This window comes from Talpa europaea (genome assembly GCF_964194135.1).
Source record: "Talpa europaea genome assembly, chromosome: 15".
NCBI lineage: Eukaryota > Metazoa > Chordata > Mammalia > Eulipotyphla > Talpidae > Talpa > Talpa europaea.
In genome coordinates this window covers 399019-425272 of record NC_140083.1, presented here as the reverse complement: position 1 = coordinate 425272, position 26254 = coordinate 399019, and the positions used below count along the sequence as shown (strand labels likewise).

Below are 26254 nucleotides of genomic sequence, written 5' to 3'. Positions count from 1 at the left end.
GCCATACAGCCCAGCCCAGCCCTGCCCTGCGCGCACCTGGAGAAAATGCCTCCAGGCAGTGGTCAGGGCACTTCCCAGGTCCCCTGAGGGGGCAGGGGACCTGCACTCTGGTCCCCAGGTGCAGGCTGGAGGAGTCCCGGGGAGGGCAGCGCTGGAGACCCCTGGATGGGCCCTGGGCAGAGCTGGCCCCTGGGTGGGGTCACTGGGTGGAAGCGGGGTGGTGGGCACAGGGATGGTACCCGGCGGTTGGGGATATTTGGGCCGGTGGGGCAGCCCTGGTCCGTGGACTGAGAAGGTGGGCAGCAGGTGTGGCCCCGAGGGGCCCTTCCTCCCAGCTCCAGGGTCTGTGATCATCTGGCCAGGGATTCAACCCCGTTTCCGGTGCCCGTGCCCTCCCACCTCATCCCCCAGCCCGGGAGTCCTGGAGTGTGGGTCCTGGAGGGCCTCTGCGGGTCAGGGAGGGGTTTCACGCTGCCCCGCGCTGCCAGGTGCAGGAGGGCAGGGTCAGTGCCCTGGGCCCAGAGGCCGCCCCCGTCCGGAATCCTGCCTGCCCAGCGAGCACAGTGCCGGCCGCGGCGGGCTCCGTCCCAGGCTCTGCGAGGCGGGAGGGGCTGGCCCCCTCGGGCAGGCGCAGGACCCCAGTGCGGGGCGGAGGCCCCGGAAGAGCATTTGGCGGAGGGAACAGCCCGTGCGAGGCCCTGAGCGGCCGCGGGAGACAGTGGGGCGCCAAGCCCACGAGGACGCGAGTGCACGGGCGCCCGGGGGTGCCGGGGTGGCCGCCCGGCGCCGGCTGTCCCGGGCCGGAGCGCCGATCTCGGACGGGGCTTCGGGGGCGCGGGCTCCGGGCCGCGCGGGGCACCTAAAGCCGCGGCCCGCGTGGGGCTGGTTTCGCCCTCGCGCGCCCCCGCGCCCGGGCGCCGGAAGCGAGGCCACCCCCGCCCCGCGACGGGCGGGCGGCGCGGCGGCGCAGGGGCGCGGGGAGCCGCCGGCCGGGGCCCCGCGACGCCCGTCTGGGCCAGCGGCGGGCGGGCGGCCGGCGGCTCCCGGAGCACAGCGTCTGCCGGGGGAGAACGAAGGGCCCGAGCGAAAGGGCGGGTCGTGTTGCCGCAGCGGAGGCCGCAGTCCGGGCCGGGGTCCGGCGCCGCAGGGGCCCGGGCCCGGACCCGCCCAGCGCCGCCGCCGGCCCCCCCGCGGCGGCACCTGCTCCCGCGCCCGCACCCGCGGCCGGCAGCCCGGGGGGGGCCTGCACGGAACTGCGCCTGCGCGGCCGCGCGCGCCGACCGCGCGCCTGCGCGGTCCCCCCGGAGTCCCGCGGGGGCGGGTCGGCGCCTGCGCGGTCTTCGCGGAACCGCGCGGAGGCGGGGCCGACGCGTGGGGCCTGCGCCGGCGCGGTCGGCCCGGCCGGCCTAGGGGCGGGGCGCGCGCGCGCGCTGTGCGCCTGCGCGCGCCGGCCCCGCCCCGCCCCGCCCCGCGCGCGCGGGGCCCTGGGAGGGGCGCAGCGTCCGGCGGCGTCGCGGGCGGGCGGCGGGCGGCGGGCGGGGCGCGGGGGCAGACAAAGCCCGGCTAATGAATGGAGGCGCGTCCGCCCGCGCCGCGCGTCGTCCGCAGCCGGCGGGAGCCGCGCCGAGGTGAGCGCGCGGCGGGCGGGCGGGCGCGCGGCGGGCGGGCGGCCGCGGCCCGGTCGTGCTGCGGCGCCGTCGGGCGGGCGGCGGGGCGGGCGGCGGGGCCGGCGCCGGGGCGGCTCCCGCGGCGGCCGGGGCGGGGGCGGGGCCGGGCGGGCGCCGGGGCGCGGGGGGGCCGGGGTCAGGGGCGGGGCGGCGGCCGAGGTCGCCGTCGGGGCCGGGCGCGGGGGGCGCGGCTGGCGGCGCGGGGGGGCCGGGCCGGGCCCGGCGGGGCCGCCCGGGCGGGAGCGGAGGCGCGGCGCACCCACGCGGAGGCCGCGCGGCCCGGTTCCGGCGCGGGCGGGCGGGTCAGGTGCGCGGGCCGCGCGCGGTGACAGGTGAGGCCCCTCCCGGGCGCTCCGCCGGCGTTTCCAGGACGCGGCCCGCGCTGCCTGCCGGGGTCCCGCCTGCCGGGGTCCCGCCTGCCGGGGTCCCGCGTGCGGGGTGGGCGCCAAGTGGACGGGCGCGTGGACGGGCGCGTGGACGGGCGGCCGCCTCCAGACCCAGGTGCGCCCCGCCCGCCGCCGTGGCCCTTCGTGCGCCCGGCGGGACCCGGCCAGCCCTGGCCCAGCCTCGCGAGCGGTCGGGGCCGGAGGGGACCCACCCGCGCCCAGGAGCGGCGCCCCAGTCTTGAGGGTAGAGGCCGCCGGGACGCCGCAGCCCCTGCCCGCCGCGGTGCGGGTGGACAGCCGGGCCGTCCAGGGGGAGCCCGGAGGGGCCGTGGAGGTTTTGTCAAAAGGTGGATGAAGAGGCTGAGCGCCCAGTGGGCTCGCCGGGAAGAGCACCCCGCTTCCCGGCTCAGGGGTGCGCCCCCTTCCTCCCCTCTGCTGGGACCGCGGCGTCTCTGGCAGGTCTTCCCGCCCTGAGCTGCGCGGAGCTGCCTTTGTGGGGCGCTGGGACCTGCATCCTCCCGAGGCCCTCGCCGCTGTCCACCACTTTGCGGTTTGATGCCCCTGCCCCGGAGAGGTTTGGGGTGACTCAGGGTGTGTGAACGCCATCCTCGACCCCCGGAGAAGGCCCGCGTGGATGCCCGGTGGGGTCTGTGGGCCCGAGGGGCGCGCACCTTTCAAGGCAACCCATGTCCGCTTCAGACCCCGTGGGCCCGGAGCCTGCGCTGGTCCCGCCGCCTCCCTTGGTAGGGGGTGTCCTCGCATGCCGCGGTGGGGCCAGCTGCACGCGCTTCCTCCAGGCTCGGCACGGGCTCAGCACCCTCAGCCGCCCGTGTCCTTCTGTCACGTCGCCGCTGGAGTCTTGGGCCAGGTGCCTCCTCTGCTCCACTTTCGGGGAGCAGGACGCAGGGAGATGGGCAGCCTGGCCCCTCCCCAGGGCACTGAGTCTGCTATGGGTCCTCCTGGGTGGGGATGAGAATGAGCGAGGAGACTGCCTGTGGGCACTCGGGGGGCGCCAGGGAGGGGCTCCCCAAAGACCCGTTAGAGAGGCACTGAGCAGGTGGGGCCCATGGGGTCTGCCCCCCTCAAGTTGTGCCCTGGGTGACACAACCCCCCTCCTCAGCGTGGGCCTCTGGGAGCCCACCCTGCGGGCACAGGGTGGGCTTTGCTGTCCGTCAGCCCTGCAAGGCTGGTGTCCTCGCAGGGCTGCAGTGGAAGGACCCGGTGGGAGGGGTGTCGGCTCCTCTGCGCCCCCTTGCAGCGCACTCGTCCCCGTCCTCAGCATTGTCGTCCCTGGGCTCCTCGGAGCACGTTGCCCAGGTCATGGCGTCCATCTCCTCCTCTCCCGCCGTGTTCTTGGCTCTTGGCTCTGCTGAGATGGGGCGATGGCCCTGGGGTCACCTCGTGGCCATGCCCCAGCGCCCTGAGGCTGCCGCTCCTGGGAGCGGCTCAGCAAACCTGGGTCTTGCTGGACGGTGGCCCGCATGGCTCTGCGGGGAGGCCTGTGTCTCTGGCGCTCACGTGAGAGGAGGTCAGGCCGGCTTCCAGACGTGGGCCACGGGCCCCGTGCGCCTGCCACCTGGAGCGATGCCCTGGCGGGCGCGCTCTACTCCCCAGCCCCGAGTGGCTGTCACGCTGCCCTTCCGCTCCGTCTGTCCCTGTGTCCCGAGTGGACAAAGGAGCCATCCTCCCTCTGCTTGGCCCGTCCGCCACGCGCCGTTTGTCCCCACGCCCGGCCCTCTGTGGAGGGGCCGCGTGGCCGCGGGTAGGCCGTTGTCCCCGCAGCCGAGGTTTGGTCCTCCCCCCCGGCACGAGGCCCGCGGTCCTCTGCTGCTGAGTGTGCCCCCGAGCTTTGCCGGTCTCTGTCTGCCCGCCGAGGGTTGGGAGACTGGGTGGTTTCTAGCCTGACGGCCGCGGCGACACCCACCAAACACCCTGTGTGCTCTGCGCGCGCGCGCGTGTCCACGGGGCCCGCGGCCGCACGCCGAGCGTTCTTGCTGACAAACGGCCCACCTGCCCTCCGGGGCGGCCGCAGTCCCTGGCACCGCCGACAGCGCGAGCGACCAGAGCACGTGCCCAGAGGCGTCCAAGTCTCCCCCGTTTTGGGTGCACTTTTGGGCATGGGGCTCGTGAGTGGGCACCGCCGCCCTCCCTGTGGCCGCCGCGGCGCGCTCCGACTCCTGGGCCCCAGCACCCCCTCCCCGCATCCGTGCATTCTCTGCCCGGGCCCGGCCTGGCCGGACACCTGTGGGGTCCGCGTGGGGCCCGGCCTCATCTTTTATCGGGGTTCTCAGCTGCCTGAGGCTCTCGTGGCGTTTTTTCATGCTCTTTGCTGAGGAGCCGCGTTGCCTGCATGGGTCCGGCTGGCGTCCACTCACTTCCTGGCGCAGCCCGCGGCTTCCGTCAGAGCAGGCCCTTCGCACACCGTGTCCCCCTCGCACGTGCGTTCTGTGCAGAAGACACACATGGGGCCTCCCTGGGGTACGGGGGGGGTCAGGCTCAGTGCTGTCAAGCTCTCTCCAGCCGCTGCGGCTTGAGCTCGATCCCGGCCAGGGAGCGATCCACAGTGCCCAGCAGGTCCCTCCTGCCTCCCGCTGCCCCCTCAGCAGTGTGTCTCAGTGGACCCACCTGCTCTGCTCCCCACTCTGTCTCTGGGGAGTCCTCTCGCCCCCGCCCCTCTGGCCTGCACCCTGGTTCCTCCCCTGGAACTTGCCACCCGGGGCTTCCTGTGGCGTGGAGGTGGCAGCGGTGGCGGCAATGTGGGTTTGGAAGGTGCCATCCCGTTCACTCCCTGACCTCGCTGTCCCCTCACAGGTCACACCTGGGACCGTGGTGCTGTCCCCCACGCGGCCGCCCCGACCCGCGGCGAGCAGCAGGCCCCACGTCACACGGCCGCGTCCGCGCTGGAGCCCGAAGGCGTAGGCTGTGCCCGGAGATGAGATGGGCGTGAGCCCCGTGCGCTGCTGCCCGGCAGGCTGTGCGCCTGGCCACACCCACAGACACCCCGAGAGATAGACGTTGTGGAGAGACCGAAGAGGCCGCGCGTCCGGGGGCCCCAGTGAGCGCGCGGGCCGGCTGCTGCGGCCCGAGGTCGGACGTGACGCGGCCGCCGCCCTAGTGATGGTCAGTCATGGAGACTAGCCGGGAACCTCGCCCCGAGGGGGCCGGGGGCCGGGCTGCCGAGCCGGGAAGGGTCGGAGCGGAGGAGGACGGCGATGGCGCGGCGGGCGGGGGGCGGCCGGCCGAGGGGGGCGCCGGGCGCGCGGGCGGCCCCGACGCCGAGGACGACGGCGGCGCCCTGTTCTCGCGGTACAGCAGCACGCTGTACGACGTGGCCATGGAGGCCGTGACGCAGAGCCTGCTGGCCGGCCGGGGCGCCGGCTCCAGGAAGAAGTCGCCGGCCTGGAAGCACTTCTTCATCTCCCCGCGGGACAGCACCAAGGCCGTGTGCACCTACTGCATGAAGGAGTTCAGCCGCGGCAAGAACGAGAAGGACCTGAGCACCAGCTGCCTCATGCGGCACGTGCGGCGCGCGCACCCCACCGTGCTGGCCCCCGAGGGCGGCGGCCCGGCCCTGCCCTCCCTCTCCCCGCCCGCGCTGCTGCTCCCCGCGCCGCCGGCCGCCGACGCGGGCGACCTGAGCCCGGTGCTCTGCCCCGGCAGGCCCGGCTCCCACGCGGCCGCCGGGGTCCCGTCCCCCGACCCGGCGGCGGAGGAGTCCGCGTCGGCGGTGTCTTCGGACGAGGTCACGCCCGAGGTGCCCGACTCCGAGCGGGCCCCGGTGGGGCAGCCCGGCCCGCCGCCCCTGCTGCCCTGCGAGGACGCGGCCGACAGCGGGCCGGAGCGGAGCCTCCCGCTGTCCCGGGGCGCCTCGGGGTCCCGCCGGCGCTCCGCCGTCTGGAAGCACTTCTACCTGTCGCCGCTGGACAGCTCCAAGGCCGTGTGCATCCACTGCATGAACGAGTTCAGCCGCGGCAAGAACGGGAAGGACCTGGGCACCAGCTGCCTCATCCGGCACATGTGGCGCGCGCACCGCTCCATCGTGCTGCAGGAGAACGGGGGCGGCCCTGGCATCCCGCCCCTCTACTCCTCGCCCCCCACGCTGCTGCCCGCCCTGCCGCCGCCGGAAGGGGGGCCGGGCTCCGCCTCCTCATCCCCGGGGAAGCTGGCCCCGGGGTCCCCCTCCACGTCCTCCTCTCCGGACCGGCTGCCGGAGGACCTGCCCTCGCGGCTGAGTCCCGGGGAGGCGCTGGCGGAGGGTGGGTCCGCACTGTCCTCCCCGGAGGACGTGGGCGAGGACGCCTCCCTGTGCTCCCCCGGGAAGCACCTGGGCGGCGGGCTGAGCGCGCGGGCGCTGGGCTCCGGTGCCGTGTTCCAGCAGAACAAGAAGGTGATGAAGAGACTGAAGTCGGAGGTGTGGCACCACTTCTCCCTGGCGCCCACGGACAGCCTCAAGGCCGTGTGCAGGCACTGCAGCTGTGTCATCAGCCGCGGCAAGAAGGGGGACGTGGGCACCAGCTGCCTGATGCGACACCTGTACCGGCGCCACCCCCAGGTGGTCGGGACCCAGAAGGGCCTCCTCGGCGCCAGCCTGGCCAACTCCCCATACGCCACTCTGGCATCCGCAGAGAGCAGCGCCGCCTCCAAGTCAGCGGGCCTGCCCGCCGTGGGCACCAGAAACCACCAGGCTGCATTCCCCGTCAGCAGCAAGAAGACCTCGAAGCTGTGGAACCACTTTTCCCTCTGCGCCGCAGACCCCACGAAGGTGGTGTGCCTGCACTGCGGCCGGACCATCAGCCGGGGCAAGAAGCCCACCAACTTGGGCACCAGCTGCCTCCTCAGGCACCTGCAGCGCTTCCACGGCAGCGCGCTCAAGCCTGATGGGGCCGAGTCCGGCCCCCGCGGGCCCCCCAGTGCAGACCCGCCGGGTGCCTCCTCCCTGGACGACGCCAGCGGGAAGCTTTACGATTCTCATCCAGTTGCCAAAAAAATCACGAGTCTCATTGCCGAGATGATTGCACTTGACCTTCAGCCATACTCCCTGGTCAGCAACGTCGGCTTCGCCAGGCTGCTCGAATACTTGAAACCTCAGTACGCGCTCCCCGCCCCCTCGTACTTCTCCAGGACGGCCATCCCGGGCATGTACGACGCCGTGAAGCAGATCATCCTGTCCCACCTGAGGGAGGCCGAGAGCGGCGTGGTGCACTTCACGTCGGGCATCTGGATGAGCACCCAGACCCGGGAGTACCTGACGCTCACTGCCCACTGGGTCAGCTTCGCGCCGGCGGCCCGGCCCCACGGCGAGCACCGGCACTGCTCCGCCCTCCTGGACGTGTCGCAGGTCGACTGTGACTCCGGCGGCGGCAGCATCCAGAAGCAGCTGGAGGGCTGGTGGGAGGCCTGGGTGACGTCCACCGGCCTGCAGGTCGGCATCACGGTGACCGACAACGCGAGCATCGGGAAGTCGCTGAGCGAGGGCGAGCGCGCCAGCGTGCAGTGCTTCAGCCACACCGTGAGCCTCATCGTGGGCGAGGCCATCAAGGGCCAGCGCATGGTGCAGACCCTGCTCAGCACCGCGCGCAAGATCTGCGAGCGCGTGCGCCGCTCACCCCGCGCCCGCGAGAAGCTGGCGCAGCTGCAGCGGGAGTACGCCTTGCCGCAGCACCACCTGCTGCAGGACGTGCCGTCCCGCTGGGGCACGTCCCTGCACATGCTCGAGCGGCTGCTGGAGCAGAAGCGCGCCGTCAACGAGCTCTCGCTTGAGTGCCACTTCCGGGAGCTCCTCAGCTGCGACCAGTGGGAGGTCATGCAGTCCGTGTGCCTCGCCCTGAGGCCCTTCGACGCTGCCAGCCGGGAGATGAGCGCCCCCGGCTCCACGCTCAGCCAGGTCATCCCCATGATCCACATCCTCAACAGGAAGGTGGAGATGCTTTTCGAGGAGACGATGGGCATCGACACCATGCTGAAGTCGCTGCGGGAGGCCGTGGTGAGCCGGCTGGCCGCCGCCCTGCGTGACCCCAGGTACGTCTTCGCCACGCTGCTGGACCCGCGCTACAAGGCCTCGCTCTTCTCTGAGGAGGAGGCGGAGCAGCACAAGCAGGATCTAATCAGGGAACTCGAACTGCTGAATTCTACCTCAGATGACGCATCTGTCGCCAACGGGCGCGACCCCGGCACCCCGCCGCAGGGCTCCGTCGGGGAGGCCAGCCTGTGGTCGCTCATGGCCAAGATGAAGAAGACGGGCCCTCGGGAGCAGGCCCGGGTGCCTGAGGACGTGGTGCTGGCCTACCTGGAGGAGGAGGTGCTGGAGCACAGCTGTGACCCCCTCACCTACTGGAGCCTGAAGAAAGCGGCCTGGCCCGGCCTCTCCACGCTGGCCGTCAGGTTTCTGGGCTGCCCCCCCAGCATCGTCCCCTCGGAGAAGCTGTTCAGCACGCCCACCGAGAGCGGCAGCTTCGGGCAGTCCAGGCTCCTGACAGAACACTTTGAGAAACTCGTCTTTTTGAAAGTGAACCTTCCCTTGATCTACTTCCAGTATTGAGGTGCAGACGGGCCGCCCGACTGGGGACGCTCTGCCCGCGCGGCCCGGCTCTCAGGTCCACGCGCCCCACCTCCCGCCCTCGCCGCGGCGTCTGCTTGTGCCTTATTCCTCGTCCGTCGGGCCAGGGAGCACCAGGGAGCACGGTGTGTTTTAGCCAGTCCACTAGACGGAGCCCGTCTCGTCCGTTATGAAGTACGACGATGAGGTTTTGATTCCTAACTGTAGCTTTTTTAAAAGTTGGGGGTTAGTCTTTTGTTTCACTAGAACGGCAGAGAAGGTGGAGACACTCGCGTCCCGTAGGCTTTTTATTCAATTATGTGAAAACCACGAATCAGGTACTGTATTGTAGGTCAGGATTGCTCTCGCGGCGACGAAACGGCCGTTGCGGCCGTCGGGGCCGTCAGATGAAATCTGTACATAGGAGGTGGAGTTGAAGCCATCCCGGCCGGGCAGCGGGTAGCGCAGGCGCTGGCGGGCGCCAGGACGGAGCCCCGCGCGGCGACACCCCCAGAAGCGGCGCCAGCGCCGCGGTGTGAGGGGGGGAGGCCGCCCCGCCCTGGCTTCCCCGTCAGAGCAAGGCGGTCCGGGGAGGCCCCGCGGTGCCGCCCGCCCCCGCGTCCCAGCTCCGACGCTGGCTTCTGAAACGCGTGCACTGGCCCCCAGTTTGATCAAATGTTGTGTGAGTCCTTCCTAGGAGAGACGGCTGCGCGCGGGGAGCCGGGCGGTCCCGTGGCGGTTGTGCGAACACCCTTAGGTGTGTAGATTTTTCCTCGCGGTGGGGAAGGCTCAGCCGCCCGGGCGTTTTAGACCCCGCGGCCGTCGGGAAGAAGTCCCGGTGGGCAGGTTCCGTGAACGGGGATGTCGTCCGGGTTTGGCTTCCACACCTAGGAGAGGGTTCGTTTTTCAAACCGATTAAATATTCTGGGTGAAACGAGTCACTTGTTTCTTATGACCTTTTAGAGCAGTTGTTTTGTTGAAATACTGTATCTATTCATCTGAATTTGCATTGACTGTTTTAGTGTATTTATACATGGTGAACTTGGTTTCAGAAATTAAACTTTTTATTTGCAATTTTCTACTGCAGAGGAGCATTGGCTCTTTATTCTTAGGGCCCAACGTGTAGAAACCACATTCCCGGGGCACGAGGGGCTCCACCTGAGCCCCTGGGGTCACGGGTGCGGGGCTCCCCTGAAAGCCCGTCTTGTTTCAGGGAACACTTGTCATCTGTCAGCGAGAAGCTGCTTTTCCTTTAGGGTCCCGTGTCCCTTCCCTCCCGCTCCTGTGCGCGAGGCGGCAGCTGGCCTCAGACCAGCCCTCCCTCAGGAACTGCCAAGGCCAGGTGACACCATTTTTAAGGAGAGCCCCTTGAAGGCACAGGGGGCATCTGAGGCTGGAGGTGGAGATGATCCGCGGGAGGCCAGCCCCCGGCACAGCTTCCTCTAGGACAGTTGTCGGCCTGGGGGGGTCACCGGGCCGGGGGCGGGGGGCGACCTGGGGAGGGCGGCAGTGACCCTGGAGCTGCTGCACCCGCCAGGACTGCGGGAGCCCCCCCACCCCCCCACGAGAGGAGGGGACTCCGGAAGGCCGACCCCTGGGTAGCTCCCAGGCAGGCACTGTCCCATGGGGTGGGCTAGGCAGGCAGCCTGAGGGGGCCAGGTACGCCCCATGAGGCCAGCAGATCTGCATGAGTCCAGCAGATCCCAGAGGGGGAGAGGATGGAGGACACGGGCTGCAGCGGCAAGACAAGGGCCCCAGGTTTGGTTCAACGTGACTAAACATTCAGGAATCTCTGTGAGCTCCAAGGTGAACTCCATGGGGGCCTCCCCGGTGGCGCAGCGGGTGAGCGCTGGGCTGCAAAGCTGCCCGCAGCCTCTGCGGCTCCGGTTCCATCCCCGGCCACCAGCGAGGGTCCCACACGGCACGCAGACCTCTCCTGCCCCCTGCTGCTCCCCTCAGCAGTGTCCTTCGGTCCTTCTGCCTGCTCTGCTCCCCGCTCTGGCTCTGGTGGATTCTCTCACCCTCCCGCACTTCTGACTGTACCCAGTGCTTGTGTAAATAAATAATCTTAAAAAAAAAAAAAAGATGAACTCCAAGAGATCCACACAGAGCCACCATCAGACTTTGAAAGAGCAAATCTTGGAAGCAGCAAGAGACGCGTCATCACATACAGGGGATGCTCAGCAAGCTCGTTAGTGGATTTCTCTAAAAACTTTGGGGGCCGGGAGAACGTGGACCAACCTACTCAAGATGCTAAAAGAAGACGGTTAGCCAGGAGCTGGCTACCTGAGAGAGCTGTCCGGGAGCGGGGCAGGAGTGAAGACTTCCCCAGGCGGAAGCGAGGAAGCGCGTTACCGTTGGGCCTGCCCTACAGGGACCGGCCCACAGTCGGTCACGGGGCCAAACCAGATGCTGCTGGTGGGAGGAAGACCCCAGGGTGTGGTACGCACTGCAGTAGGAGGAGCATCTGCAAAGGACACTTGTAAAGAGACGTCACCCATAACGTACAAGGCGCTCTTAAAAGTCAACAACGAGGAGCAAACCACCTGACTTAGAAAGGGACTTGGAGCCCTCAGCAGCCCCTTCGCACAGGAGGAGCAGGGCAGCAAGAGCGTCACCAGGGAGACGCCCAAGAAATCCAGAAGTTGCTGCTGTCGGCGCGCGGGCACCCCAAACTGGATGCCAGGTGCAGGCGGGGAAGGCTCGCGCTACTGCCAGAACACGATGGCACGGCCCTCAGCAATGTGGGTTGCTTGTGACACCAGACACCAATCTCGGTCCTTGGTACTCGCCCAGTAAACCTACGGTGGGTGTGCAGCAGCTTTATTTTTAATTGCCAGACTTGGGATGAAGTTCCTTTACCTCCAGCCTCAGGCAGAGGGGGGTCGTTACTAAGCGGACAGCATGTGGAGAAAAAGACCGTCAGAGCCACCCGTCAGCTCGCACAGGAGCAGCCCCGCGCGGATCAGGCGCCACGTGCAAAAGCAGGGCTGGACGTGCTGAGGAAAGAACAGTGTGGGAAAAGCTTCCCGGCCACGATCCAGCTACAGACAGGTCCGACGCACGGGGACGCGCGAAGTTGAGGGAACGTCTATGTGGGAAAAACATGAGCAAAGTCAGGAAACAAATGACAAACACAAAATTCACAACACATGTTGGAGGTAAAGGGTGAAAACTGTTGATAATTCAAGAATTTTTATAAAGGGAAGGACATGGCCACGGCCTCGGGCCGGAGAAGGCGTTGCGTGTCGCGAGGGCCAGGAAGGCGGCAGCGGCCCCAGTCCACCGCGCCCCCACCCGACGGGCAACTGAACAGCCGTGTCGTCACCGCGCGAGGACCGTGAGGGGGCCCCACGCCGCAGGGGAATTTGGCTGTACCTCGAAAAGCTAACGTGCCCGTCCGCTGGCCCAGCAGTCCCGCTCCGGGGAGTCACCCGAGGAGACCTCGGACGCAGGAAAACGCGCACGGGGTTGCTGTCTGGTCCTCCGCCGGAAGCTGCAAGTGCGACAACTTCAACGCGTGAGCCAGCAGGCGGCAGCCGGGCCGGGTACTGGAGTATGTGGTGCAGGTGACCGAGAAGCCCCGAGAGCTGTGGGGCGAGTTCCAGATGGGCCCCCCAGGGGTGTGCAGCGCGCAGGCTGCTGGCTCTGGGGCCTGGCTCGTCTTCACAGAAGCAGCTGCGAAGCTCAGGACAAAGCCACAACCGTGGCCACGGGGCTGGCAGGCGCGGCACGGGTGGCATCAGCGAGTCTCAGTGTGGGGTTCGGAGCCCTGCTGGCTGGGCCGGCCGGGGCGCCGAGTCCTGAGAAGGGAGCCCGCCACACTGAGGTGGGGCCTTACTACCTGCTCAGGCGCCGGCGTGCATGGGGACGCCGCCTGCCGGCCCGTCCTCTCCTTCTTCAGAGTAGTGGCATCCTGGCGCCTGACAGAGGGATCCGCTCGCAGCACCAGGCATGTTCAAAGTGCAGAGTAATCACTTAAAAGTAAAACCTAGGCGAGGCAGAAAAACCTGGAGACGCCAGCCGGGACGGTAGGAGAACATTAAAGGGCTTTATTCATATTCTGGGTATCCCCCCGCCCATGCTTATCAGCTCCCTCTGAAACCCAGTGGCCTGTGGCTGGCATGTGTCCTGCGCCCGGCAGGGGCTTGTCCCAGCCCCCAGAGGACACTGTCTCCCCGGCTGTGAGCAGCACCTTTTCCTGCCATCACGTCGCCCCTGGCAGTGGGGAGCACCACAAGGGGTCCCCTCAGGAGGGGCTGAGGCGTCTCTCTAGAAGCACCAGCTTGGTCTGCAGGTGGACGTTGAAGGGGGGCACTTGCGTCAGGTTCAGGCTCACCCCGCTGGTGCCCGTGATGCTGGCCAGGACCCGATGCGAGTCTGCGTAGAGGGCCAGGTGCGCGGGGGCCGCCTCCATGAGGAGGTGCGTGTAGTCCAGTAGGCGCGGCGCCCCAGGCTGCACATCCTCTCTCTTGTCATACCTGGGAGGGGACAGCAGGCTGTGCCCGAGCCCTGACCGCAGGGGGCAGCACCCCAGGGCCTGGCTCACGTACCTCCAGGCGCCGTTGACCTCCAGGAAGCGGGACACGCCGGTCTGCGCAGCAGCTGCGTCGATGTGCAGAACCACCCCTAGGAGACACGAGCTGTGGGCTGCGCCCGCCCTAGCGGAGCGCCCACCCCACCGCCTACCCACCCACACCGAACTGGCGCCCACCTGTCCGCGGAGGCACCAGCTCGTGCAGCCGCTGCATGGCTGCACCGCCGGGGTAGTTGAAGTGGGACACGTACAGGGCGGCGGCCGAGTAGGTGGCGTTCAGGACGAGGTGCCCCAGCACCAGGAGGGACCCCGCTTTATACAGCCACGACTTCCTACGGCTGCTCAGCCTGGAAAGGCAGCACAGGCAAGGGGAGCCCAAGGGGATAAGGGCCGAGGAACCGCCGCCTCCACGGGCGCAACACCAGCTCATCACCAGGGAAACGAGGCAGCAGCCAGAGGCCACCTGCATACCGTCCACCGCCCCAGAGGCCTGGTAAAGACGTCTGTCCTGCCTCCGGGCAGCTGGAGTCACCCAAACGCCCCTGGAGGCAGCTCCGTGGGCAGACTCGGCCCCCCAAGGAGCCCCGGGACAGCGGGTCGTGGTGTGGGCTGAGCCCGCTCTCCAGCCCCGCCCGCGGCCACGGTCCCTGGAGAGGTGGTCCCGGCCAGTCGTCTCCACCACCCGTTCACGGAAAGGGCTCCCTAGAAGCGAGGCAGCGCCAGCAGGAGGCGGGCACTTACAGACGGGCGCAGCCCCTGGCGGCCACGATGTTGAATGCCGGGAAGGTGTAGATGACGAAGCGCAGCTCCTTGTGCGGCAGCAGCGAGTAGAGCGCCACAAAGCCCAGGGCGGGCAGGAGCAGCGTCCGCGCGCGCCGGTCCACCGCGCCCAGTGGCACGAAGAGCAGGCTGCAGCCCAGGCCCCTCGGCAGCGCCGAATAGAAGTACCAGAGCGGCGGTGAGGTCAGGGCGGGTCAAGGAGGCCACACCACAGGGAGTGGGGGCTGCCCACCAGCCCGTGGGTCACTGCACCCGCCCAGCCCCGCCCCATCCCCGGTGCCCAGCCCCATCCACGGCCCCGGCTGGCCAGACATGGATACTCCCCAGTTGGAACTTTTGTTCAGGACCGTGTTGTACCAAAGCACCGTCCCTTCTGGCCACACGAGGTAACCCCAAAACCAGGAGTCCACAGCGACCGTCAGTCCTAGTGAAGCAGGAAGGCCTCAGGAAGGGACGTGGCCCCTGCCTACGGGTGGCCGTGGGCGCGGGCAGCAGCCACCGCCCGCGCCCTCAGGCCGCCACCCCCACAGGTCTCTGTGGACGCCGCTGGGGCAGGAGGCCTGAGCAGTCAGGGCTGCTCTGTTTGGCGGGAGAAAACCCTTGAACTGCTCTCCACCCACAAGCCCAGCTGCTGCAGTGTCGGCCGGAGGCAGCGCCGGGCACTCACCCAGACAGAGGATGCCAGCAGGCAGGGCGCAGCGCAGGGCGCTGGACACAGACAGCCTGTGGGCCAGCAGCAGCAGCAGCAGCAGGAGGCCCAGAAAGGCGCTCAGCTCAGCCCTGAAGACCAGGATGGCGAAGGCTGAGAGCCGGATGAAGCGGGAGCAGCGGCGCTGCAGCCAGGCCGTGAGGGCCGGCAGGACTGCGGGACATGGTGCTCGAGGTCAGAAGGGCCTCGTGGAGCTCCGGGAGTCAGAACCCTGCCGGGGCTGCCCTTCTGCCCGGTGTGCACCGCACCCCAGCACTGGCCGTCCAGCCGGCTCCCGACGGTCACGCTCCTGCTAAGCCCGCCCAGTGGCGCGCACACCGGCCGCCTGTGGAGAGGGCGGCTCCACAGCACTGGGCGCCTGGACGTACCCACGGACAGGGCCAGCACGTTGGGGAGGGTCCGTGTGCAGTAGAACATCAGGTGGAACTGGGTGGCCGTCACCCAGCAGAACATCGTGGCCGCCGTGGCCCCGAACTGCCGTCTCACTTCTTTTTGTAGAGTCCAGAGTCCAGAAATCACACCAAGTCCTAAGACAGCTCTGACTGGACAGAGAGAGCGGTGCATGTGACCCGCAGCGGCGGGCAGAGGCGGCCTTGGCCATGGTTACTTGCAAGTTACTGACGGGGTGACCACAGTGCCCCCAGGGCGGTGAGTCTCCCAACCTGCGAGAGCTCACTCGAGTGGCTGGGGCCTGAGTTGGCCACGGACATGCGTTGCAGGGGCGCTCACCCGGCCCTTGGGCCCCTCCCTCAGAGCCCGCCTTACCAACCAGCTGGGAATAGAACTTGGACACGTCCAGCAGCGAAAGCACACACACCGCCGGGCTGGCCAGCGCTGCCATCAGCAGGGGCCCGAGGAATGTCCGGGGCACCACTCCGGGGAACTCCAGGTGGTCGTACTGTGAGGAGAGGGGGTCAGCACAGGCCCCAGGTGGGTGCCGTGGGGGCGGGGGCGGTGCCTCACCTTGTCCACCTGCAGCCGGTGGTAGAGCAGGTCGTGCGTGGCCTGCAGGTTGAAGCTCTCCTCCACCTTGGCGTACGGGCAGGTGAGAAGGTGGACAGTGGCGGTGGCCAGCAGCAGCCCCAGCAGCAGCCCCTGCCGGCCCGCCCGCCTCTTCCCAGCCATCGTGCCCGTCGCCCGGCCCGCGGGGTGGGGGGGCCTCCCGGAGCTGCCCTCGACTTCACGGGACACGTGGGGCGGCGGCTCTGAAACAGGCGGGCGCGGAAAGCCGCTCGCGGACGCCCCTCGCGCCGGCCGGCCCGCCCCGCGGGCGCCCCCGCCCCCGGAGCTTCGGGCCCCAGCTCGGTCCAGCCCGCAGCCCGGCGCTGCCGCCCTCCCTCCGGAGGCCCGGGGACTGGGAAGAGCAGCCGCTGGGCGCAGGGAGCCCGGTGGCGACGGGAGCAGGGCCCGGGGGTGCACCGGGGCCCCGAGGGGCGGCCGGGCGGGGGCCGGGCCGCGGGCGCCGGAGACCGACGCGGCGCCGCTGAGGGGCCGCCGCACGCGTGGAGTCCGCCCTCGGGGGAGGGGCCCGGGCGCGTCCCTCGCGGGCGCCCCCGCGTCCACGCGCTGCGGCCAGCGCCGCCTCGGGGTCCCGGCCGCCCGCCCCGCGAGCCCGGGTCGCGCCCGCCCGCCCGCTGACCTCCCACCGAGGGCCTTCGCCGCGCGGCCGCCGGGGCTGCCCTCGGCCGGAAGCGGAGACCCGAGGCGCCGCGCCTGCCCGAACCTAACATGGCCGCCACAGCCCAGCCGCGTCGCGGCCGCGCACCCGCCCGGCCCCGAGTAAAGATGGCCGCCCGGGCGGCGCGCGCGAGAGGTGGGCCGAGCTCGCGAGAAGCAGGAGCCGCGGGGCGGGGGCCGGGCGCGAGGGCCGCGGCGGGCCCCGCCCCGTCCCCGCCCCCCGCGGACGCTGACCCGGGGCGCTCCCATTGGCCGCCTCTCGTGGCGAGCCGGGATTGGGCCGCGCCGGCCGCGGCGGGGCGGGCCGGGCCGGGCCGGCCAATGGCGGCGCGGGGCGGGCGGGGCGGCCGGGCCGGGCCGGCCAATGGGAGCGCGCGGGGCGGGCCGGCCGGCGCCGTCAAGCGGCCCCGGGAACGGCCGGCGCGGAGCGGGGGGCGCGGGCGCAGCTCGGCCGGTGTCGCCCGGGACGCGTCCTCGCCGCCGCCCGCCATGCGCCCGCCGGCCGCGCTGGGGCTGCTGCTGCTGCTGCTGGCGCCGCCGGGCCGGGCCGACCCGAGGCCGCCGCCCTGCCCGCGCTGCCGCGAGCTGGTGGACAAGTTCCAGCGGGTGGGCCGCGGGGCCGGGGGCGGGGGCGGGGGGCCGCCCGGCGAGGGCGCTGACCGCCGGCTGCCCGCAGGGGATGGCGGACACCGCCAAGAAGAACTTCGGGGGCGGCAACACCGCCTGGGAGGAGCGGACGCTGGCCAAGTACGAGTCCAGGTGGGCGCCCCGGCCCCCCGCCCGGCCCCCCGCACGCCCCCCGCACGCCCCCCGGCCCCCCGGCCCGGCCCCCCCCCCCGCACGCCCCCCGCCTCCGCCCGGCCCCCCGCACGCCCCCCGGCCCACCGGCCCGGCCCCCCGCCCGGCCCCCCGCACGCCCCCCTGGCCCCCCTGGCCCCCCGGCCCGGCCCCCCCCCGCACGCCCCCCGGCCGCCGGCCCGGCCCCCCGCCCCCGGCCCCCGCCCGCCCGCCCTGAGCGCCCTGCCTTGCAGCGAGGTGCGCCTGCTGGAGATCCTGGAGCGGCTGTGCGGGGCCGGCGACTTCCAGTGCAACCAGATGCTGGAGGAGCACGAGGAGCGGCTGGAGGCCTGGTGGCTGCGCCTGTGAGCCCCCCGCGCCCCTGCCCCGCCCCGCCCCGCGCCCCCCAGAGCCTGCTAACCCCCCTCGGCCCCCAGGAAGAAGGAGCACCCCGACTTGTTCGAGTGGCTCTGCGTGAAGACCCTGCGCGTCTGCTGTCCGCCAGGGACCTACGGCCCTCACTGCCTGGGTAGGTCCCTGCCCAGCGCCCAGGGCCCCGCGCCCAGCACCCTGCGTCCAGCGCCCAGCACCTAGGGCCCCACGCCAACCCCCCAGCAACCCATATCCAGCACCCTGGATCCAGCGCTGCTTCTCAAGCCACAGGGCCTTATAGCTGCAGGACACTCCTGGGGCCAGCACCCCGAGTGTGTGACCCAGCTGGGCCCCCCCATGCCCCCTGCCCACGCAGCAGCGAGGCCAGGCCTCCAAGGCTGGAGTCCCTGGCGCCCCGCACCTCACTTGCCGGGCCTCATGCGGGCCGCGGGCGCAGACCTGAGCAGGGTCTGTGTCCCCAGCATGCCAGGGTGGCTCCGAGCGGCCCTGCAGCGGGAACGGCCACTGCAGCGGTGACGGCAGCAGACAGGGCGACGGGTCCTGCCAGTGCCACATGGGGTACCGGGGGCCCCTGTGCACCGACTGTGTGGACGGCTACTTCCCCGCGCTGAGGAATGAGACCCACAGCATCTGCACAGGTACCGTGCCCGGTCTCTCCGGAGCCGCTACCCGAGGGGCGGAACCAGGGCTGGACGCAGAGCAGCATGGCCGTGGGCCCGGGCAGCTGTGTGTCCTGCCCTGACCAGCCTCAGAGGGGAAAACCAACTCCCTTCTCCGTGTCCTGAGTGGGCCAGAGGGCACGGACTGCACACGCCCGGGTCCCTGTGACCTGCGCCAGGCTTCCCGCGCTGCCCCCGTGCCCGCCAGCTGTCTGGGTACCGAGGCCCCTGTGCCTGCTGCCTCTGAGGCCGTTCTGGAGGCCGAGCAGTGCGCCGGCTGGTCACAGTGGGTGCTGTAGGGAGAGGTGGGCGCTGACAAAGCCCCGGCTCTTGAGACCATATGGTCTTGGCTACCAGGGTCCCTTGGGGCCGCCGAGGCAGGGCTTCCCCAGGTGTGGGGGCCAGCCTTCCTCTGCGGCACGGGGGTGTGTCTGGCGTGTTCTCTGTGGGGGCCGCCCAGGCACGGGCCGCATCCCCAGGCCTCCCAGCGCCCTCTGCCGGGTCCTTGTTGGCTTGGGAACCGCTTTCTGTGTCAGTGACGTGCACGCCCCAGGCCCACGGCACCACCCCGTGGCGTCCACGCGTGCTGGACACCTCCCCACCCCGGCCGGAGCCCCGCCAGGCGTGGCCACCCTGGGCAGCAGCTGGGAGCCCAGCCTCAGGGACCCGCCGTGCAGGGTGCCGTGGGCAGGGTTCCCTGGGGGCGGGCTGCGGCTCTCTCGGGCTCCGGCCTGTGCTTTGTCGTCACCTGCTGCAGGCAACCGAGCCGCCTCTGCTGGGACTTCACGTCGGGCCCCGCTGTGTGGGCCCTTGGCTGGAAGGGCAGCCTGACCCTCGCCCACTCTGCTCTGCAGCCTGCGACGAGTCCTGTAAGACGTGCACGGGGCCCACCAGCCAGGACTGCGAGCAGTGCGAAGTGGGCTGGGCGCGCCAGGACCCCGGGGGCGCCTGCCTGGGTGAGGCGAGGGGCCGGGCTTCCCACGCGGGCTCCCGCTGCTCCCTCCCCTGTCTGGCCTGCACCCACCGCCCCCGCAGCAGCCCGGTTCCCCCACACCCCAGCAGCCGAGCCCCAAGCCCCAGAGACCCCTGGGCCTCTGTGCCCTGCCATCACGGCCAAGACGGCTCAGGGCTTCCCGCCAGCCGGCGACCGGAACGTCATGGGCCAGGCACAGGGAAGCTGAGACGCAGGCCTCTTCCGCCGAAGCCCGGCTGGCCTGGCCCGGCTGTCTTCAGGGGCAGTGCCGCCCAGGCCTGCCACGCTGACCGCGCCTGCGCCCTGTGCTCCCTGCCTGCTGCCCCAGGCTGCCTTCTCCGGCCCAGGCCCACTCCGGCCTGTCACCCACCCTTGGCAGGGTCTCCCGCAGAGCCGTGTGCCGCCAGCTCTGCCCCGGTGCTGCTGGGGGGCGGGGGCCAGCTGCTCTTCCCCCACAAGACAGGCTTAGGTGCCCCCACAGCTGCCTGGCTCGCAGCCAGTGGGAGCTCAGCCTGCCCCCTTCGTGAGGCGGAACTGGTCTCTCCCCGGCAGCCGAGGCATGGGCACGGCCCCGTGGCAGGGGTGCCCCCACCTGTCCGGTCCCTGGCGGGGCCCCGCTGCTACCCCAGGCATCCCGCACCCGCACCCCTGTTCGCGAGAGGCCTGGGGACAACCCCAACCCGCCTACGAGCAGGCCCTGCAGTCACCGCGCGGCTGCTGTGTTCCAGATGTGGACGAGTGCGTGGCCGAGACGCCCCCCTGCGGCGACGGGCAGTACTGCGAGAACACCAGCGGCTCCTACTCCTGTGAAGGTGCTGGGCGGGCGGCCCGTGGACCCTGAGCCCCCGGCCCGCCCTCGCCACGCCTGTCCTGCTTGCTGGAAACCCTGAGGGCCGCCCAAGCTCTGGGATTTTGCGTCACAACAGTCGGCAAAGCCAGGCCAGCCGAGGCCACGAAAGGCCCCCCCCCTGCCTGTGCCCGGCTCTGCGGGGACTCGGGCTCAGCGGGAGTGGGCGCCTCGGGGTCACTTGGTGGGTCATTAAGTGGAGCCAGCTTGCCCAGAGCGCGGCTGTCAGGAGCTGCGCCCGCTGAGCCTCTCAGTCTCTCATGCAGGCGGCATGAGGAAAAGTGTTTCAAGGTTTTGCGCCCCACAGCGCACGCGGCTGCCGTCCAGCATCCCCAGCTTCAGGCGGCTGCGCTCCACCAACCCGAGAGCAAGCTGGACGCTGTGTGTGGTGTACAGCGGGGTGCCGGCCGGGCCCCCCACGTTCAGTCATTGGGCCGCAGCCCCAAGAGGCGCCCCTGTACCCTAGGAGCGGACCGGCTGTCCAGAGGCACCGCCCGCCCTGTGCCCTCAGCGTTGGGGTGGCCGGGTCCTGTAGCCGGGGTTGACGCCGCTTCCCCATTCCAGGGTGTGACGCGACCTGCGTGGGCTGCACCGGCAGGGGCCCCGGGCAGTGCAAGGAGTGCGTCCCCGGCTACGCCAAGGAGGACGGCCAGTGTGCAGGTCAGTGCACGCGGGACCGGCCGGCAGCTGTCCCAGCGCCCGGAGGCCTCGGAGTGGGGTGGGGCCCCGCCTCCGCCCCTGCTGTGAGCCTTTGACCCGGCCCCAGCTCCCCTGGTGGGCGCGGCCACCCCCTCGGCTCTCTGCGGCCTGAGCTCGCGCCTGCCCCGGGAGGGTGCGCTCGGCGGCGCGGGCGCTCAGGGACGCTCTCGCAGATGTGGACGAGTGCTCGCAGGCGGCGCCGTGCAGGCGGGAGGGCGAGAACTGCTACAACACGCCCGGGAGCTTCGTGTGCGTGTGTCCCGAGGGCTTTGCGGAGACGGAGGACGCCTGCGTGCCGGCTCAGACGGCCGGTGAGGCCGGGGCTGGGGGCGGCGGGCCGCGGGAGGCTGCCTGGGGTGGGCTGGCGGCGGGCTGGGCGAGGACGGGCCTTGTCTTCCGGAGGCGACACTGGCCCGAGGCCGCCCCTCGGGCAGTGCAGGGTCCCGGCCTGGGGGTGGCGTCCTGGGGTCCCAGCTGGTGCCGAGGCCTGTGGGCTCTGCCAGGTGCACCCCCGTTTCCCTCCTCTGTGTGGCCCAGAGGAAGGTCCCCATGGGCTCCTCTCAACCCCATCATCCACCAGCGTCTCCACCCTGTTTCCAAGAGGGGCCCCTCCCCGGGTCCTGGGCGGGGCGGCCTTCCCAGGGGTCTTGAAGCATCTCTGGGAGGACGTGGCGTGCGAGCGGGACCCAGAGAGGTGGCGTCCGCCAGAGTGACCACTCGACGTCCCAGTGCGAGTGCTGCGGCCAAGGGACGGTGGCCCGCCGGCCCCCTGGATGCCCCATGGCTCAGGGGACAGTCCCCGTGGCGCCCGCCCAGAGCCTCACGCGTGCTCAGCACCTGCGTCTCCCGGCAGCGGCAGCAGGAGACGGCCCGGACCAGCCGCCCTCCCGGGAAGACCTGTGACCCCTGCGAGTGCCCGAGCCCGGGCGTCTGGCCGGCGGGCGGAGCGGAGCCTGCTTGGAGACCGTCGACACCCGTCAGGCCCGCGAGGAGCTGCGTTTCTGGGTTGTTGAACAGATTCGTCTATTTTGATACTGTTGTTTGTAATAAAGCCGACGTGGCCGAGCCCGGCTTTTGTCTCGCCGGGAAGAGGAGGCACCGCCCGGCCAGCCCCTCGGGGCTCAGCCTGTGGTCAGGACCCTGGGAGGCAGGTGCCCTCACTCGGCAGGTGCCCGCCGCCACCATCCCTCCACCTGGCGTCCGGGTCGCCCCTGCTCTCCGGCCGAGGCGGTCAGTCCTGGGCTGGCTGGAGCCTGAGGGAGGATGTGGGCCCGCCACGCTGGGTGTGGGCATTGCTGCCCAGCTGTGGCCTGTGCCCAGGGGCGTCGGTGCCTGGCTCGGCAAGGCCCACACTGCGGTGGCTGTTCCTGTCCGGCCCTGGCCTTGGGTGGGCCCCAGTGGTAGCCTGTGTGTGGAGGAGGCGGGGGGAGGGGAGGGACAATTGGGGCCCCCTGGGAGCCTTGGGGGTGGGCCCTGTGCACGGCAGCTCCGGAAACCCCTTGGATGAGGGGGTGGCGAGGAGGGCAAGCCGAGAGCGAGTGGGGTGCGGGGGCCTGGCAGGTGGGCTGGAGTGTGAGGCACAGGAGGGGCCGTGCCTTGGAGCAGTGGGGTGTCTGTAACCCTGGGGGGGGAGAGACATCTGTGCCCCAACAGGCGGGAGGGGCCCCCAGCAGGGCCTGCAGGGCAGCAGAACCTGACAGCCCCTTCCCAGAGGGGTCCCGGGGTGTCCTCCACTCAGGCGGTGGGGGGCGGGATGCGCGGACACCAGTGGTGCCGTTCCCAGGCTTCCTGCAGGGACCTGGGAGCGCCGCCTGGCTGTGGGGGGACACCCGCCCGTGCCCTGCGCCTGGCGCCCCTGCACCCCCACTGCCGCACTGGTCTTGGGTTCCCCGGCGGCCCCTCCCTGCTTCGCGGCACTGCGGGGCCAGGCAGCTGTGGCAGAGAGGAAGGAGCCTTGGACCCGCGCTCCGGGCCCCCGGGCCCCCCAACGGGGCAGCACGGCCCAGCTGACGGGCCTGCCCCAGCCCGGGTGCGTCTCCCTGTGGCCCGGGTGCGTCTCTCTGAGGTCTGGGGGGCAGGAGGGCGGCCTCAGCCCCCGCAGCACCTCACCCGGGGGAGGCTGGGGGCGCCGGTCCTGGTGTGGGCGTCCCTGCAGTGCTCCCGCCCCGGGGCCCCACGGACCCCTGCCCCCTGCCCCGAGGCAGAGCAGTGGCTGGCTGGGCCCTCTGCCTGCAGCGGGGCCGTGCGGGGCCTGGGTGGAGGCTGGCGGGGCCAGAAGGTGGCGCTGTGGGTCCACCTGGGCCTGGCCAGGCGGCCGGCGAGTCCTGGGGCCAGCCCCAGCAGGAGAGAGTCCTGTTCTGGGGTCCCCGAGGAAGGGGGAGGCGGCGGGGCCACGCGGCCTGGGGTCCCTGCGGCAGGGACCGGGCGTCCTTCCGGAGGGCGGCCAGTGGAGGGCGCCCCGGGCCGACCTCAGGACAAGAGCCGTCTGCCCCGTCGGGGCGGGGTCCTCCCCAGGAGCCGGGCGCATGCCTGGTTGTCCCCAGCGCCCGGGCCCCCAGCTGGGCGGGCCGACCCCAAGGCTGTCGCGGCGCAGGGTCCCAGGCCCCGGCCCACCCGCCCCTGCACCCGCCTCCCCAGGCCCTGCCGGCCCCAGCGCTGGACGGGAGCGCCCCGGCCTCAGGGACCGTCATCTGCCCCGGCCTCTGGGGGCGCAGGTCCCCCAGGGCAGACTCCGCACGGTCCCGGGGCGGCCTCTCCCAGCAGGGGCGCCAGGCGTGGGGTGGGCCCTGCTGGCCGAGGCCGCCCCTCCTCTCGCCGCCCTGCCCTCCAGGCACCCGCCGGGGGCTGTGGCCTCTGGGGGCTCCTCTCGTGGCAAAGGTGGGGTCTCCCTACCCACGGCCGGCTCAGGGCAGGGCCGTCCCCAGGGCCAGGCTTCTGGCCACGCCCCGGCCGCCCAGCTCCGAGGGACGCCAGCCCCTGGCCGCCAAGACGCGCTGCCCGGCCTCCTCGCAGGCCTGGCCCCGGCCCCACCGGACGCTCCCCCAGCCCACCCTCCTGCCCGCTCCCCGCCGGCCCCAGCCCCAAGAGCAGCTGGGGCCAGAGCGGCGGGGGTCGGGCCGGGGGTCCGGCCGGGGACCGGGCCGGGGTCGGGCCGGGCCCTCAAGACACCCGCTGCAGCCTGGGCCTGGGAGGGGGCGTGAGGGGGGAGGGGCCTGGGTGCTGGGCGCCCCCCCACGGCACCTCGCATGTCCCAGGGCCCCCGCAGGTGGGCGCCCACCTCCCCGGGGCCGGCGGCACCCATGGGTGCCCCCGCACTCTCCTCTGGCCCCTGCCAGGGTCTCTGCCCCGCGGGCCTGGGCCGCCCCAGGCGGGGGCGGACGAGGCGCGGGGATGGGCCTGGGGGCGTCTCTTACCCCAGAGGGGCTCACGCTGGACAACGCCGCGCCCCAGCCGAGGGACAGCCGCGGGCCAGCGGGGGCGCAGGCGTGGGCGGCGCCGGAAGCGCAGGGGTGCGAGGTGCTTGCGGGGTGCCGGTCCCCCCCCATGCGGACGGTGACCCAAGTGCCCGGTGGGGGGCAGGGGCTCCCCAGGGAAACCAGACCGCGGGCGGGAGGCGTCTCTCCAGGGTGGGCGCCGGCCCCACCCCTCGTCCCCGCGGCGCGGTGGGGCGCTGGGGCCCCGCGAAGGGAGCCGGGGGGGCCGCTGCCCCCCATCCAGCTGTGCTGCCAGAGGCGAGGGCAGCCTGCGGGGCGGCTCGCACCTGGGCCAGCCAGACCCCTGGACTTGCCCTGAGTGGCTGGGGGTGGAGGCCGGCACCCCTGCGAGCCCACAGCCCTGTCCGCCTGCCGGCCGCACCCCTCCTCTGCGCCCTCGCTCGGCTGGACCCGGCTGGCAGGTCAGCGGCGCTGGGGGCAGGGGCCACCGGCTGGGGACCTCCGGTGAACCCCAGATGGCCTCAGCGGCTGCAGACAACAGAGGCCCTTGTCTGGGAGCCGGCTGGGAGCGGGGTACCAGCCCCGCGCGTCTCCAGCGCCGCCCTCGCTGCCCGCCGTCCCCTCGCCCTCCCCTGAGCTAGTAAAAGCTCCTCGGCAGCTGCTATAAATAGCCCTGATCCCCTCCTGGGGCCACCCACACCCCCCCCGGGGGCCCACTTGGGGCTGCACGCAGCCCAGCTGCCCCTCAGGGTCCCCCCACAGCGTGTCTGCCCCCATGGCCCTGCCGGCTCTGGCGGCCCCGAGGCCCCTGCCGAGCTGCCCTCTGAGGAGTGCACCGGCCCGGGCCGGCTGGGGCCTGACCCTGCGCCCTCCCAGAGCCGCCCCCCAGGCCACGCCTGCTCTCCGGGACCCCGAGACCGGCCCCCCACCAGCTCTGCCCGGCTCCTGCCCCGGCCTGTCCCTGGGGGCTCGGGCGGGCGCCAGGCCCTGACCCCCAGGCCAGCGCGGCTGGTGGTGCCGGCTGGACGGGCTTCGGGGCGACTGTTGCTGAGCAGAGGAGAAACAGCACACGAGGCTGTTGACGGAAAAGCCGCGAAGCTGCAGGCCGGTGGCCTCCGGGGGACAGAGGCCCTTTGTCGGGAACACAGGAAGCGAGGATTTCCAGCCCGCCGCGCCCGTTCTCGGGCCTCGGCGGCTTCTGCTGGACACCAGCTGCCCGTCTGTCCATCCGCTCATCCGTGTGTCCCTCTGACCTCAGGCCTGTCGCCCGCCTGGGCCCGGCAGTGGGGACCCTGGGGCTGCCCCCCACAGGCACCTCCCGGGCGCACGGGGCAAGCCCCAGTGCCCCCTGAGTCCAAGCGTGGCAGGCGCAGGCCCCGAGAGCCCGGGGAGCGGGGGTCCGGCCAGCAGAGCGCTGGGGTCAGTGCAGCCGCGCCCGTGCCCTGGAGCCGGCACCGGTGGGCAGGCAGGGGAGGGGCGGCTGAAGAGCACTGCCCCCCGCCGGCGGGACGGGGGTTCTGGGGGTGCCACAAGGCTACCCACCCTCCGCTCCTGGCTGGCCCAGCCGAGAGCAGGACCTGCGGCGGCGTCTGTGGAGGGCAGTGCCCCAGGACCCGCCTGCGCTGCGAGGCACCGGGGAATGGCCGCTGGGCAGCGCCGAGCCCACACCTTGGAGTCGCCGTTCCGGGGTCTCTGCTTGAGCGGCTCCCACTGCCTGGGCTCCGGGCGCAGCGTCCCGTCTGTCCTTGGGGGTAGCTCATTACAGAGTGAACGACCCCCCAGGATGTCGAGCTGGCGCCACGGGGGTGTGGTGAGGGGCCAGGGCTGGCGAGAAGCTGGCGAGCCCTGGCAGGTGGAGGGGCAGCAGCCGCGCTGGGACCTCGAGGCTGGGCGGTGCGGAGGGGCAGGGGTGCCACGCCGGGGCTGGGCACATCTGCCGCAAGGGGCGCCGGAGTCCCAGGACCTGGGACGGCGTCAGAAAGGGGCCCCAGCCCTGGCCCCGTGGACGGCAGGACGAGGTGGGGAGCCCAGAGCAGTGGCCGCGCTGGTCTGGGCCCGTCTTGGCTCTGGCGGGGGCAGAACCGCGTCCCAGGCCCAGACGCACGCCGTGGGGTGCTGCGGGGTGCCGTGGGGAGCCATGGGGTGCCGTTTCCTGCAAAGCCCGCGCGCAGGCTCATGTGT

At 71.7% G+C, this 26254-nt stretch overlaps 3 protein-coding genes across 3 annotated transcripts; 2 read left to right on the top strand and 1 right to left on the bottom strand.

Annotated features, from left to right (window-relative positions):
* Window positions 1-5387: 5387 nt before the first annotated feature.
* On the top strand, window positions 5388-8591 carry ZBED4 (zinc finger BED-type containing 4; the record flags this gene model as incomplete). The annotated part of the gene is made up of 1 exon (XM_084254866.1): window positions 5388-8591. One exon carries the CDS (start codon window positions 5388-5390, stop codon window positions 8589-8591), a length of 3204 nt encoding a protein of 1067 aa, XP_084110992.1.
* Window positions 8592-12837: 4246 nt separating this feature from the next.
* ALG12 (ALG12 alpha-1,6-mannosyltransferase) lies at window positions 12838-15739 on the bottom strand (the record flags this gene model as incomplete). Its single annotated transcript, XM_084255070.1, has 9 exons — window positions 12838-13069; window positions 13142-13217; window positions 13303-13472; window positions 13867-14090; window positions 14226-14329; window positions 14573-14767; window positions 14983-15156; window positions 15380-15512; window positions 15578-15739. 9 exons carry the CDS (start codon window positions 15737-15739, stop codon window positions 12838-12840), a joined length of 1470 nt encoding a protein of 489 aa, XP_084111196.1.
* Window positions 15740-16780: 1041 nt separating this feature from the next.
* CRELD2 (cysteine rich with EGF like domains 2) lies at window positions 16781-21696 on the top strand (the record flags this gene model as incomplete). Its single annotated transcript, XM_084254935.1, has 10 exons — window positions 16781-16897; window positions 16968-17050; window positions 17323-17433; window positions 17506-17597; window positions 17923-18099; window positions 18975-19076; window positions 19822-19905; window positions 20505-20600; window positions 20813-20950; window positions 21493-21696. 10 exons carry the CDS (start codon window positions 16781-16783, stop codon window positions 21540-21542), a joined length of 1050 nt encoding a protein of 349 aa, XP_084111061.1. The 3' UTR covers window positions 21543-21696.
* Between the last annotated feature and the right edge of the window lie 4558 nt (window positions 21697-26254).